The sequence below is a fragment of the Podarcis erhardii genome (genome assembly GCF_964252035.2).
Source record: "Podarcis erhardii genome assembly, chromosome: 4".
Lineage (NCBI taxonomy): Eukaryota > Metazoa > Chordata > Lepidosauria > Squamata > Lacertidae > Podarcis > Podarcis erhardii.
Genome location: NC_138508.1, coordinates 71,195,446 through 71,208,783, shown reverse-complemented (window position 1 = coordinate 71,208,783; position 13,338 = coordinate 71,195,446). Strand labels below are relative to the sequence as shown.

Below are 13,338 nucleotides of genomic sequence, written 5' to 3'. Positions count from 1 at the left end.
ACTGAACACTAATGGGAGCAAGATACACTTCCAGACATCAAATCTGCCTGATCAATTACAGAGAGATCCGCCTAGCTCTTGTGGATCCATATCAACCAGCTACAGAGTGTTTCTCTTTTCGCGTTAAAATAGATATATATGAAAAAGCTGATGTGGAAAGTGTCGCTTATTGCTCATCTATGGAGTACTTGGCTTTTGTTTGCTTGTTTTTTAAAAAATAAAATCTATGGTAAGATAAGTGTTACCGGTCTCCACTGGAGATGCATAGTTCCACAAAACAAGGAAATGGGTGAATTGAGAGAAATGTAACAAGTCTATGTGACAAGGAACTGCCTGGCAGAATAAAAAGCGAAATAGCTATTAGGTCTGCATTCTTCTGTGAGGAAGAACGCTGGGCTCTGAAGTTGGATGGGAACTGGCTTGAAATGGAGTGCAAATGGAAATGTCATCATGAATCCTGAGAAGTCTGAAGATGCACTATGTTTAAGTTGAAACAATTAATAGAATTGTGAATGTAGCGGTGAATGCAGAAAAAAAAAGGGAAGGATCTTGTTTGGGCATGCAAAAAGACACACACACAATGAAATACTATATAAAGTTGTACTTTGGAAGTCGAACAGCCTAGTTCTCGAACGATTTGGCTCCTGAACAATCAAATCCTGGAAGTGACTGTTCAGGTTTCTGAACGTTCTTTTGGAAGCCGAACATCTGATGGGGCTTCTGCACATTCTGATTGGCTGCAGGAGCTTCCTGCAGCCAATCAGAAGCCACGCTTTGGTTTTCGAACGTTTTGGAAATCGAATGAATTTCCGGAACGGATTCCATTCAGCTTCCAAGGTACGACTGTATATCCATTTAAAAGTAAGTCTCATTGTGTTCCTTGGGGGTTATTCCCAAGTAATGGGTTGTAGCCTAAACATAGATTACAGGAAAGACTAAAGATTCTATCCCCCCATGTATTAGAAGTAGTGTAACTACTGGCTGGAGAGAGCAGGTGCATAAAAAGGCTGCTCTCTCCATCAGATACTTATATAACATAATATCTTTATTTTCTGGCTACATGTTGTAGTGCCTAGAATACAGGCTTTACAGCAAGGTTCAAATGTCTTCTCAGATATATAGCACTTATTTACTTCATGGGGTATCTTTTTGGCCATTTTATTTCTAATCAGCTTATTACAAAAGCCTTCATCTACATTCTGTCATCTTAAACATTGTCATCTAAATTATGGAGCTTTATCCCGAGATGGTGTTTGGGCTGGTGTTTGGGACTGGGATGTTTGATCAAATGCTGAGGCCCCAAAACCAGACACCAGATACTGAATCCACCCATCTCCAAATTTCCTGAGATTTTATTACCTCTTTCAGGATACTAGAATCCAGGGTCATCCAATGACGCTGAATGTTGAAAGATTCAGGACTAACAAAAGAAGATAGTGCATGGCTAAACTATGGGATTCGCTCAGTTGGTTACAGCGTGGTACTGATAGCACCAAGGTTGCAGGTTCAATCACCATAAGGGACAGCTGCATATTCCTGCATTGTAGGGGGTTGGACTAGATTATCATTAGGCTCCCTTCCAACTCTGATTCCATGATTCTAAGATGTATTGATGTTATCAACTTGGATGGCTTTAAAAGTGTATTAGACAAATTCATTAAATTTCAGGTTTTCCATGGCTATTAGCGATGATGGTTATGTTCTTCCACTGACAGAGGGATTTGATAAGTTTTTTTATCATCCCCCCTCCTTTTCCTTATATTTTTAAAGGGCAGATTCTCCATGCATTAGATCAATGGCACCTACGTGAGCAGACTCTTGTGTACTTCACATCTGATCATGGGGCACATGTGGAAGAAATATCAGCCAACGGAGAAGTCCAGGGTGGTTACAATGGAATATATAAAGGTATGAGCCATTTACTGTTCTTACTATTGTGTTTTACAAGAGCTGGGGGGGGGGGAATGTACGATTATAACCTCCTCCTTCTTCTTTGGTGATCACTCGTAGCTCAGTAAGATTGTCTTCCATGAACACAGTCTTAATGGTGTGTCCATAGGTGACTGTGGAGGCCAATTTTGGACCCATATATCCTTCCACAGTGGGGACATGGGTTTCTGGGCGGGAGTTGATCATGGTCAGGGTTTGCCAAACGTGCTTTCCTCTTAGCACATTTCTCCCTTTTGTCCTGAGTTTGAGCGTCTTCAAACTCCATGACACCTTTGGTAAAGGCTATTCTGCAGTTGGAGTGCTTGCAGGCCAGTGTTTCCCAATTGTCAGTGTTTATACTACATTTTTTTAGATTTGCCTTGATAGAGTCTTTAAAACTCTTTTGTTGGCCACGAGCATTACGCTTTCCATTTTTAAGTTCGGAATGGAGTAGTTGCTTTGGAAGACGATAATCAGGCATCCAAATATCATGACCAGTCCAACAAAGTTGATGTTGAAGAATGATTGCTTTGACACTGGTTATCTTTGCTTCTTCCAGTATACTGGCATTAGTTCGCCTGTCTTCCCAAGTGATATGTAAAAATTTTTGGAGACACTGTTGGTGGAATCTTTCGAGGATTATAACCATACTCGAATGCTCTATATTTTTCTCATGAAAGTGAATATACATTTAGTATAAGACTGTGAATTTTATTGCTTTTGGGATGTCACAGACATATAAGTAATAGTTGTAAAACTTGAAGAACATATATTAAGTATGTGCGTTTAAGTAACACATTTATCACTGATATTCAAGTGATAAATTTTATACAGTGTTGTTTATTTTAACCCAGCGTCTAGTAATCTTATTGTGTAGCTTCTATTAACATGCATAAAATCCTAAAAAGACACCCATTAGATTTACTTTCTCTCAGAATAAGTACATGCTCTCTTACAGTGTATTCCTAATGACCTCCACTCAGAAAGAAATCCTATTAAATTCAATGGGGCTTACAACCATATGAGTGGGGTTAGAAGTTTAGCTTTATTTGTTTATATCTCACTTATCCATCCAACTCATTCTACAGGAAGGAAATAGTGATGCAAATTCTGCGTTATTTGGGGAGAATGCCCTGCCTAATGAGACCGGCTGCCCAAAGAACTGCAATCTTGAACAGCCTTTTCCTAGCTTCAGGCCCCTAGATGTTGTTGGACTACAACTCCCATTATTCCTGACTACTGCCTCTACTGGCTAGGGATGATAGGAGTTATAGTCCAACAGGATCTGGAGACTCACAGTTGGGAAAGGCTGATCAAGATAATAGCATGAATTCGCATAATGAAACAGACTCACATTGCAAAAAACATCATCAGTAACAAAAACTCTTGACTTGAGAGGACTTAGGCCAGCCAGTAGCCCATCAAGTCCAGCATCCTGTTCTCACAATGCCCAACCACATGCAGATTGGGAAACCTGCAAGCAGGATTCAAGCAAAAGGGCACTCTCCCCTCCTGTGATTTCCGGCAATTGGTACTCAAAAGCATTACTGCCTCCAACCAGGGAGGCAGGACATAGTCATCATGGCTAGTAGCCTTTGATAGCCCTCTCTTCCATGTATTTGTCTAAAACTTCTTTAAGACCATCTAGGTTGATGGCAATCACTGCTTTCTATAGGAATGAGTTCCATACTTTAACTATGTGCTACATAAAGAAGTACCGTATTTTTTGCTCTATAAGACTCATTTTTTTCCTTCCTAAAAAGGGGAAATGTGTGTGCGTCTTATGGAGCGAATGCAGGCTGCGCAGCTATCCCAGAAGCCAGAACAGCAAGAGGGATTGTTGCTTTCACTGCGCAGCAATCCCTCTTGCTGTTCTGGCTTCTGAGATTCAGAATATATTTTTTCTTGTTTTCCTCCTCCAAAAACTAGGTGCGTCTTGTGGTTTGGTGCGTCTTATAGAGCAAAAAATACGGTACTTTCTTTTACCTGTCTTGAGCCTTCCAACATTCCACTTCCTTGGATGCCCACGAGCTTTAGTGTTATGAAAGAGGGACAAACATTTTTCTCTATCCACCTTCTCCATGTCAGGCATAATTTTATTAACTTCTATTTTGTCAACTCTTACTCTCTTTTTCTCGAACTAAAAAGTTCCAAACACTGCAATCTTCATAGGGGAGTTGCTTCAGCACCTTGATAATTTTGACCATCCTTTTCTGAACATTTTCCAACTTATCCTTTTAGAAGCGACACAACCAGAACTGTATACAGCATGGCTATTTGATATTTAAGAAGCATACCAAAATCACAGTAAATCACACACATTCATCCACTACTATAAATTCCCTTTTCACTTCTTACATTATTTTTTTACTGTAACATGTTATACTTTAAAATTCATAAATTAATGTAAGGCTTGTTTTTTCTTTCTTATCAGAAGAAGTAGAACTACATCAGCATCTGAATTGAGTACCTAATTAGTTTAATGAGCTTCCTAAGCTCGAGAGAAAGTTTAGAAAGCTATATAAAAATCTGGTTGTGCCTGTTTATAGAGTATTTTTGGAATTTAATTTTATTTAAAAAATTAAACAAATGAATGGCTGTGTAACTCCATATGATCCAAAGTTTGTATGATTAGGTAATTAAAAAGGACATTTTGGAAAATGTGATCCAAATGTTTGAATAAAATTACTAATTGCTGCTAGAAAAGTAAAACAGAGGGTCCCATCTCTTAAGTGTGGATTTGTATGTTACCATAGTGACACGGCTGCTGTTTCCCTGTGGAAACAGCACTGCTCTGTTAATGTCTATAAATAAATAAGAACATGAGTTGGATGAATTACACTATTCCTTTCTATACTAGCTTTGCTCCTCTAACAACAAATGAGATAGCCCTATAGAATTTTGGATATCGTGATAACAGCTGCCAGAATAACATAAGAAGGCCCATGATAGATCAGAACAAATGCCTATCTTTTCCAGCATGATGGTCTCACAGTAGACAACCATATGACTATGGGAAGCCCACAATCAGCACATTAACTCAAAGCATTCTCCCAGTCAGGTTTCTGGCATCTGGTAATTAGAGGGTCATATTGCCTTTGTTACTGGAAGTAATATGCCCAATGTGTTGTTGGATGACTAGAGTGGAATTCAGCACCACATTATCACTGTTGTTCCAATGATGATGAAACAATCTCCACTCACCTCTCCCCTTGTGCTGTTCTGGGGGTTCCCTCAACCCTCGAGAGATTATTGGGGGTGGGGTGGGGAAGGCAGGGAAGCCCCATTGAACTAGTGGAGCTCATTGTGCTGACTCCTGCTAGTGCAACTGTTTAATTGAATTCATCCCAAAGCCCCACTATCCCTGATCATTGATTGGCCTTGCTGGCTGGGGCTGATGTGCATTGAGTCCAACAAACATATGGAGGCCCACAGCTTCATCACCTCTATCATAGATGCCAACTCCCTGGGGCCCTGAGCACCTGCAAAATTCCCCATGAAGGGGCCGGGCACCCACAAATTTTGGTGCCAGGGCAATGCACGCTGTATGGCACGCACAGCCCAGGGCACCCACAGTCATTGGAACTCCTGACCTCTATCATCCACAGGCATCTATTCTTCTGTAAATTTTCTGGCCACCCAGAGTCAGGCATAGAGGGCAGGTTTTGCAGTCATGTAAAGTCCATGGCTTTACTTTTCCATGAAGATATGACTGCCACCCATTTCTTTTACAGGAGAAAGTAAAGGATTGCACACTATTCGGTTGGGGCTTTGCCCCTGGTGACTACCAATCTGCTCCTATATTATTATTTATTAAAATTATCTACCACCCTTCATCCAAGGACCACACAGCAGTTTTCAATATAAAGACAGAAAAATACATAACATAGTAACAAACGAAACACACACATTCCCAGCAGTTTAAAAAGGCATAGATTATTTAATTAGCTAAAGGCCTGTGAGAAGAAGAATGTTTTTGCCTGGCACCTAAGATGGTGCCAGATGAGTCACCCTGAGGAGAGCATTCCATAAGTGAGGAGGCACCACAGAAAAGGCTCATTCTTGTGTTTCCATCCTCCAGAACTCTTGTGAAGGAGGGACATGTAGGAGGGCCTCAGCTGATGATCACATAAACCAGCAATTTATCCCATTCTGTCCCATTCTGAGTTATTTTTCTTGGTCATGCTAGGATGAGGAAGACTGCTGGGAGCCGTTTAGCTACTCATTCTATTTTCTTTGCTTTGAATGATGTTCACCAATCCCGGGAATAGTCTCTCACCCCACATTTCTGTTTAAATATTCAGAACCATATTTACCTTTTCCTTTGTCTTGTACCGTTTGCTCAATATCAAACTATAATTTGATCTTCAATGTTTAGATTAAGAAGATTGATTTCAGAAAGGTCTCTGCATGTAGTTAAATGTTTAACTAAGTATGCCCAAGTTTATCCTGATATGTTTTCCTTTGGAAATAACGATTATTAAGGCCTAAGGTCCAACATATCAAACATTTTCTACTCTGGACTGTAGAAAACCAGAAGAGAAAATAAAATAAAATATTGCATATGTATTGTTCGTGAGTTGAACCATGTGGTTATCGGTTTGTCTAAACAGAAATTGTAGCATAATTTTCTATAAATATAGTGTTTGCGATGAGGATTCTCAATAATGTATCTTCCATATATGAACATGTGAAGATCAATCCAACCAATTAACCCTCTCATCGGAGATGCCACTATCTACTCAACAGTAATTGGCACTAGCCTAACTTGAAAGCTCTCAGTGTATCTTCACAATTTGAACTCAATCATTTATCATCATGCACAGCCAGATCAGAACCAATAATGAAGCATAAGAGCTTTTGGAAATAAAGTGCCTGGCTGCAGCTAGCGGGAATCGGATAAAACAAAATTGCATCAGCTGTGTGGACTGAAAACTCTGGTTGTGAGGATAGTCTCAACAGAACATTTTCAGCTGAATTTATTTATTTGTAAAATCATTATATCTTGCCATTTGGCTCCCAAAGGGTCCAAGGAGGCGTGCAATTAAAAATGTAATTTATACATGGTTAATAGGGGTACCTTTACCTTTTTAATATAATAACATCAGCAGAGGTCCAAAGCCCAGCAAAACAAGAACTTATGGACATTACTTAAAAATGAATTCCTTCTGTGTTTGTTCATCTTGAATTTCTGTTTTGCACATTTGGGATACCTTGAATACTCTCTAGTCTGCTCAGTTTCTCTTTCAAAGTCTGGTTAGTTTAGTTTCAATGCTGCTGCTGTTGCAAGTGCCGTTTTTATTGCTGCTGTGAATATCATGCCATTATCATCTTTGTTCTCTTTCATGGTTATTCTAGTACTTGCTCATGAGACCGGATATCCGAAGTATCTCTATGTTAGTTGAGTCAGAGGTTATTTAGACATAACCTGGTCATAAACACAATTATTGTCAATTTTATTTCCATTCTGTTGAATCCAATCAAGGTCCATTGAACCTGGTCAGATCGTTAGAGCTTAGTTAAAACAGTATTTTACATTTTATTTTCGCTTACTTTGTGACTGAAGAGCAACTCCAGCTGTCCCTGTCCCTGTATTCTTTTGAATGCCTTGCATTCTCTTTCATGTTCTGTATACTAGAATTAAGTGTTCAAAAGCCCCAATGGCAGGACCTCAGGGTTTCATGAATTTCCCGACATAGCTCAGGGGTGACCCTCCCATCAGGTGAAACGGTGTCAGATGCTGGGGAGCACGAGAAGCTCCCCTGTCATTCCAGTCTGTTGGAGGAAAGAGCTGGGGATGTTAAATGATCCATACTTGCTAGGCTGTTGTCCCAAGCACACCAAAGAGCCCTCGCATGTCACCAGTGCTGAAGTAATATTTCACTACCACTCCAGTGGGCTTTTGCATGTGGAATGCGGGGAAACGATCTTGCTTTTTGCCTCAGGCAACAATATGTCTTGGGCCACCCTGACACAGCTCAAGGGCATTCCTGAGACTAGTGAGCAAAGCAGTTTGGCATCCCATGAGCTTCTCAGGCCATGCTCAGGGTAGATTTATGCATTTCAACATTAGTGTGCTGTCTTTCACATCTGACCCTGCCAGTGCAACTCGCAACATATTAAAACTATAAAACTCAGCAGAACAATAAGGATCACCATCTACAGTACAACACACATAAACACACAATTGCACCAGCAGCCATTTAAAGCATTATATACCTTCAGACAGCACAGCAATAAAATCTCCAAACCATGGAACTAAAATTATGACAGATATCATATTTATGTATTATGTAAACCTGGCCGTGCTAACAGTTTTGCCTTACCCTGACACTAAGGCTGGGCTGAGGCGTGTTACAGAGTGCCTAAACTCTGCCAGAAAAACTCTGGAATTACATAGCTCATTTGTCCTGAAAGCATGGCAGCTTCTTTGGGCTGTGGGCTTTGGACTATCTCAGGATTCCACCGTTCCCAGAGCAACAGGGTTGTGTTCAGCTAAATTAGGCTTCCTCAACCTCGGCCCTCCAGATGTTTTGAGACTATAGTTCCCATCATCCCTGACCACTGGTCCTGCTAGCTAGGGATCATGGGAGTCGTAGGCCAAAAACATCTGGAGGGCCAAGGTTAAGGAAGCCTGAGCTAAATCATGGTGCACATGGGACAACTTCTTCAAGCACAATGAAATGTCCCCTCCCTCTCCTCTTCCTGTGAACCTCCACTACTCCCAAATATCCTCCAGATACTTGGGGGAAAGCCCAGAGCAGATTTGAGCAGTTGCAAGTGGGGGGGGGGAGGCTGGGGTGGTGTAGGGGAGGGAAATTCTGTTGTGCTTGTGGAAGTTGCTCAATGCACACAATGATTTAGTTGGATTCAACCCTTGGAACCAACCTTTGAACATTTTTGTCTGAGCTATGATTGGTCTTCAGGACTTTGGCAAAAAAAATAATGCACAGCTTGATTCTGATACGGCTTGCATAGCTGTTTGACAATAGCTTCTCCCTTATCAGACAGGAAGGTTCACACTGAAATTCAAACTGAAACTACTAAATATTCAGTGCTTTCACTGTCCACTAAGAGAGATTGAAAGCAGCTGATATTTTCACGTTGGGATTTTTTTTTCCTTTTAAAATTAGTTTAGATTTTTTAAGCCATTTTTATGGGTTTGATCCTTAACATAGTTCAAACTGCACACAGTATACTATTTGTGATCAAAATATAACAACACAGCTGAAAAGAAATAACGCATGGACTTCATCGGCCCTGATTTATTCTTTTGAATTTCCCTGTTCATTTCTACTGGGCTAGATAATAGAGTAGTTGAGCATTGCTTTGAACTTTTTCTTAGTGTGGTTTTAACTCCTAAACTTCTCAGCTGTTTCCACTTGTGATAATTGCTATATTGACATGAAATGAAAGACTGCCCTTGATCCAACATTTTAATTCACTGAAGAATATTGCATTCCTAACCTCACATTCAGCCGCAGAAAAAGAAACACAAACTACTAGCATATTGATTTTAAATTTAATTCATATTATACTGTCAAGAGGATACACCTATTGTTGCTATCACTTGCTGAAAAATATGGCACAAACAAGCCTTTTCATTTCCTGAAATAATAGATATTTCTACCAGTTCTTTGGTTGCCTTTCGTGAAATTCTGTTCAGATTTTTTCTGGCCAACACATTCCAAACAGATAATATATATATTTTTGGGGTCTTTGAAATAATGCATATTCCATGTTCATTCTACATTCTCATACTGTGCTGTTGTCTGCCTCACAAAAGCATGCTTGCTATTCATTCTCACTCATGAAGTGGAGATTTTCAGTTTTGCTTCTTTCTCCCTTCATCCCTCATGGAGTGTTGACACTGAAGGTGACATGCTCAAGGAATGTTTGGTAAGGTACAGAAAGGCAGCAAACAAAGCTGTTGACTGCAGTCACATGCCAGATGAAGAAGGAGAAGCATTAAATAATGTTAAGTGTGCAAAATGCATTTGCCAGTGTTTTTGGAGACAATTAATTAACTGCCTTACTGGTTCAGACCAAAGGTCCATTTAGGCTGCAATCCTATACAGTGGTACCTCTGGTTGTGAACGGGATCTGTTCTGGAGGCCCGTTCGCAAGATGAGCAGAATGCAACCTGCGCCCACGTGTGTTCACGGGTCACGATTCGCCGCTTCTGCACATGCGCGTGACATCATTTTGCACGCATGCGCGAGTGGCAAAACCTGGAAGTAACCCTTTCCGGTACTTCTGGGTCGCTGCAGGACGCAACCTGAAAATGCTCAACCTGAAGCAAACGTAACATGAGGTATGACTGTACTCATGTTCCTGAGAGTAAGTCCTATTGAAATCAATGGTGCATACATTTGAGTACATATAAGTAGGATTTGGAAGGTCAGAGTCTGACACTAACATATGGAATTAAGAGGTATAGTAGCTCTGTAAACATGGACAGAGTTCTTTCTAATCCCCTTTCAACATGGGTTAAGTTGTGTTTACTCTTTCCAAACCATCCATAATTTTAACAAATCTCTAGTATACTGCCTGTGGGTTAATTGGCAGAAGGCAGCTCATGCAACTATGCCTTTATTGTTGTCATCTCCTCTAAAGCACCCTGTATCTCCCCCCCAACCCCCCCTATCTCTCTGTCAGGATTCTGTCAGCAGCTCCTGGCTGGTTGCCCAGGAAATTATAAAGACAAGGAAAACTTTTTTACCATCCTTTTTCATTTCAATCTTTACAGAAAGAGGCTATAGAACCCAGCCTCTTGGATAATGGTGTTGTTCCGAGTGAATCTCCACCGCCCGCCATCTCTCCCACTTCCTCATTCATCATTCTCATCGTCTCCTCTACAAGTGCTGCTACATGCCCTCAGTCTTTGAGTTCTTTGCTCTCTTACTTTTAAGGCTTGCCAGGTTCTGGGAGATGGAGGGTCTGGAATGCTTCTAATAACAACATGTCAGCTGGTTGTTGTTCGAGCTGTCCCATGATTTCCCAGCTTTTCCCCTCATCTGCCTCTGAGCTGCTACCTCCCTCAACCCCCTGTTGTAAATCTATACTGTCTTTCTCTTCCTCCTCCCTGGAAGGGTTAGGATGGAGAGGCAGTCTCCACCATTCCTCCTCTGCCCAGTCCCTGACACTCTCCAAGGTCAGTTCCTCACCCACCCAGCAGTGCATCATACAGGGCTGCATTGGGAGGTGGGAATCACTAGAAACTGGGCAAAGGGATCTTGTGTCAGTAGACAACTAGAGCAAGTTGCCTTCTCCCTATTTCAGGCAATGCTCTCCTTGTATTACAATCTCACCGTCTCTCCTGATAAGCAGAGCAATGCTGTTGACGTGGTACCCTTCCCTGGCAGCTACCTCCTGCCTGAATGTGGATGGGAGGCAACACCCTGGAGACAGTTTTCCAGAGGAAGGAAGGGGAAAGAAAGATACACAGCCATCAAATACCATCTCTGCACAGGGCACCAGCTTACCATTTGGCAGAGTGAATCAGCCACTTCAGGGGGCAGATACTGGGAAGCGGGCAGCATCCATGAAGTGTTGAAGAACAGAGCTGCCTTGCCACCCCTGAGTTGTTTGCTCACTGAGCTGTCTTGGAGAACACTGTCCCCTCATCAATGCTGAATCAAGGTTCAATTAACAGTCCAATTGGCTTATTTATGTAGCGTGTGGGAGAGGGCAGACTCCATCTTTTCCTTCAACGCAGTCAGCAAAACATATTGAGCTTGCTTCGCCTCATGGTCATCTTTATTCTAAAGAGCCACAATTTCTTGGCAGGAAAAGATCTCAGTCTCCTCCCCATAACAATTATCTTCTCATTCTATTATATCCTTAAAAAAAGGAAAGAAAAGCGGGTGGCCGCAACTGCACACAGTTCAGTGTTCCCAAGTGTTGCTGCAGCATAGATTTATAGAATGCAATTACAATACTCGCTGCTTTATTTTTGCAATCCACTCTAATGTTTCCCAACATTTTCAGTGCTGCAGCACATAGAGAGGTAATTTTTGGTGAGCTAATAGCATCACAACCCTAGGATTATTTTTGTGTGAGGTCACGGACAATTCAGTTCACAACAGTATTTAAGTTAAATAAGCATTTTGTGGCCCTTTTGGGAGAGATGCAAAATAAGCTGGAGTTTATACATTAAAAAATAATAATTCTTCAGTTGGGCAAAACTTCCACTTTTTAAAGGACATAATCTTGCCATTGCTTCCTTGCTTCTGGTATGTCTCATTATGGCTAGTCTGAGAAAGATTTATCAATTAGGAAACAATTCAAAAACCAGAATCCTAGTTTTCCCTTGAAATTTCAGCTTTCCACTACAATTATTACAATATCAGTGGGTCCACACTAAATAAAACTTAGTTGACTACCATCTTTTGTGCCCACTTGCAGATTGGGCAAGCTGCATGTGTTATCTTTTCAGAAGAGATGTATAAGAGTGCGACCTGATTTAATAAATCATGAATTTATTATTCATGTGAGTTTGGGCTGATTTGTCTGTTGATTAAATTTATGCAAGCAAAAATAATCACTGTGAAGCCAAAAGTGTACATCCTTTGTTATTAGGCGGTGTATAGGAAACATTTTCTTCCTTTGTGTGTGTGTGTGTGGGGGGGGGAGAATGTCTCTTTAAGGTGGTGCTTGCATCTTCAAGTTTCCAAGGACTTTTATTAAAAACAATGCTGTTTTTTAAAAGATCTGCTCCATGATTAATCATGGCGCTGTATCTAATAATTGAGACAAGAGTAAGACATCAAACATTTTACTGTAAAAGCTCAAAGACAGCAACAACAGCAAGACTTACTTCCTTGGTCTAAACAGTGTTTCATAATCCTGTCCTTAAACTGGCGAGGCTCCCAGTTGTGCTAAAGGTAGGCTGCCTACAAAGTTAACAAATGGGGCACCATTTGAGTTGATAACAAGGTTAATGGATCAATCTGGCAAATTGTTTGATTGGACTATTACAGGGATGGAGAACCCGTGGCCTGCCAGATGTTGGACTACAACTCCCCTCACCCCTGACCATTGGCCATGCATTCTGAGTATGATGGGAGTTGGAGTCCTATAACATCTGGATGTCTTCAAGTTGCCCTTCCCTAATTTTTGTGATCCTTTTTCTCTAGGTGGAAAGTCTACAAGTTGGGAAGGAGGGATTCGAGTACCTGGTCTTCTCCGCTGGCCTGGAGTGTTTAAGCCTGGCACACATATTGATGAGCCCACAAGTAATATGGATATATTCCCCACAATAGTTAAACTTGCTGGAGCATCGCTGCCCAGTGACAGGTATGCAATGTTGTTTCATTTGTCATAAAAGACATAACATCCAAAAATAACAAACCTCTGCTGCCTTTGAAGGCACTTTCAACAGTCCTAAGAATAACTTGTTCTCAGTAT

General features: G+C 41.0%; 1 protein-coding gene across 4 annotated transcripts in view; it reads left to right on the top strand.

Moving 5' to 3' along the window:
- The window catches only part of STS (steroid sulfatase), an 85,893-nt gene that overhangs the window by 39,761 nt on the left and 32,794 nt on the right, over positions 1-13,338 (top strand). For all 4 annotated transcript variants that reach the window (XM_081858718.1, XM_081858720.1, XM_081858719.1 and 1 more), the window contains exons 7-8: positions 1,771-1,908; positions 13,068-13,227. In XM_081858718.1, the coding sequence (XP_081714844.1) occupies positions 1,771-1,908; positions 13,068-13,227 (298 nt within the window). The remainder of the gene's footprint in view (positions 1-1,770; positions 1,909-13,067; positions 13,228-13,338) is intronic.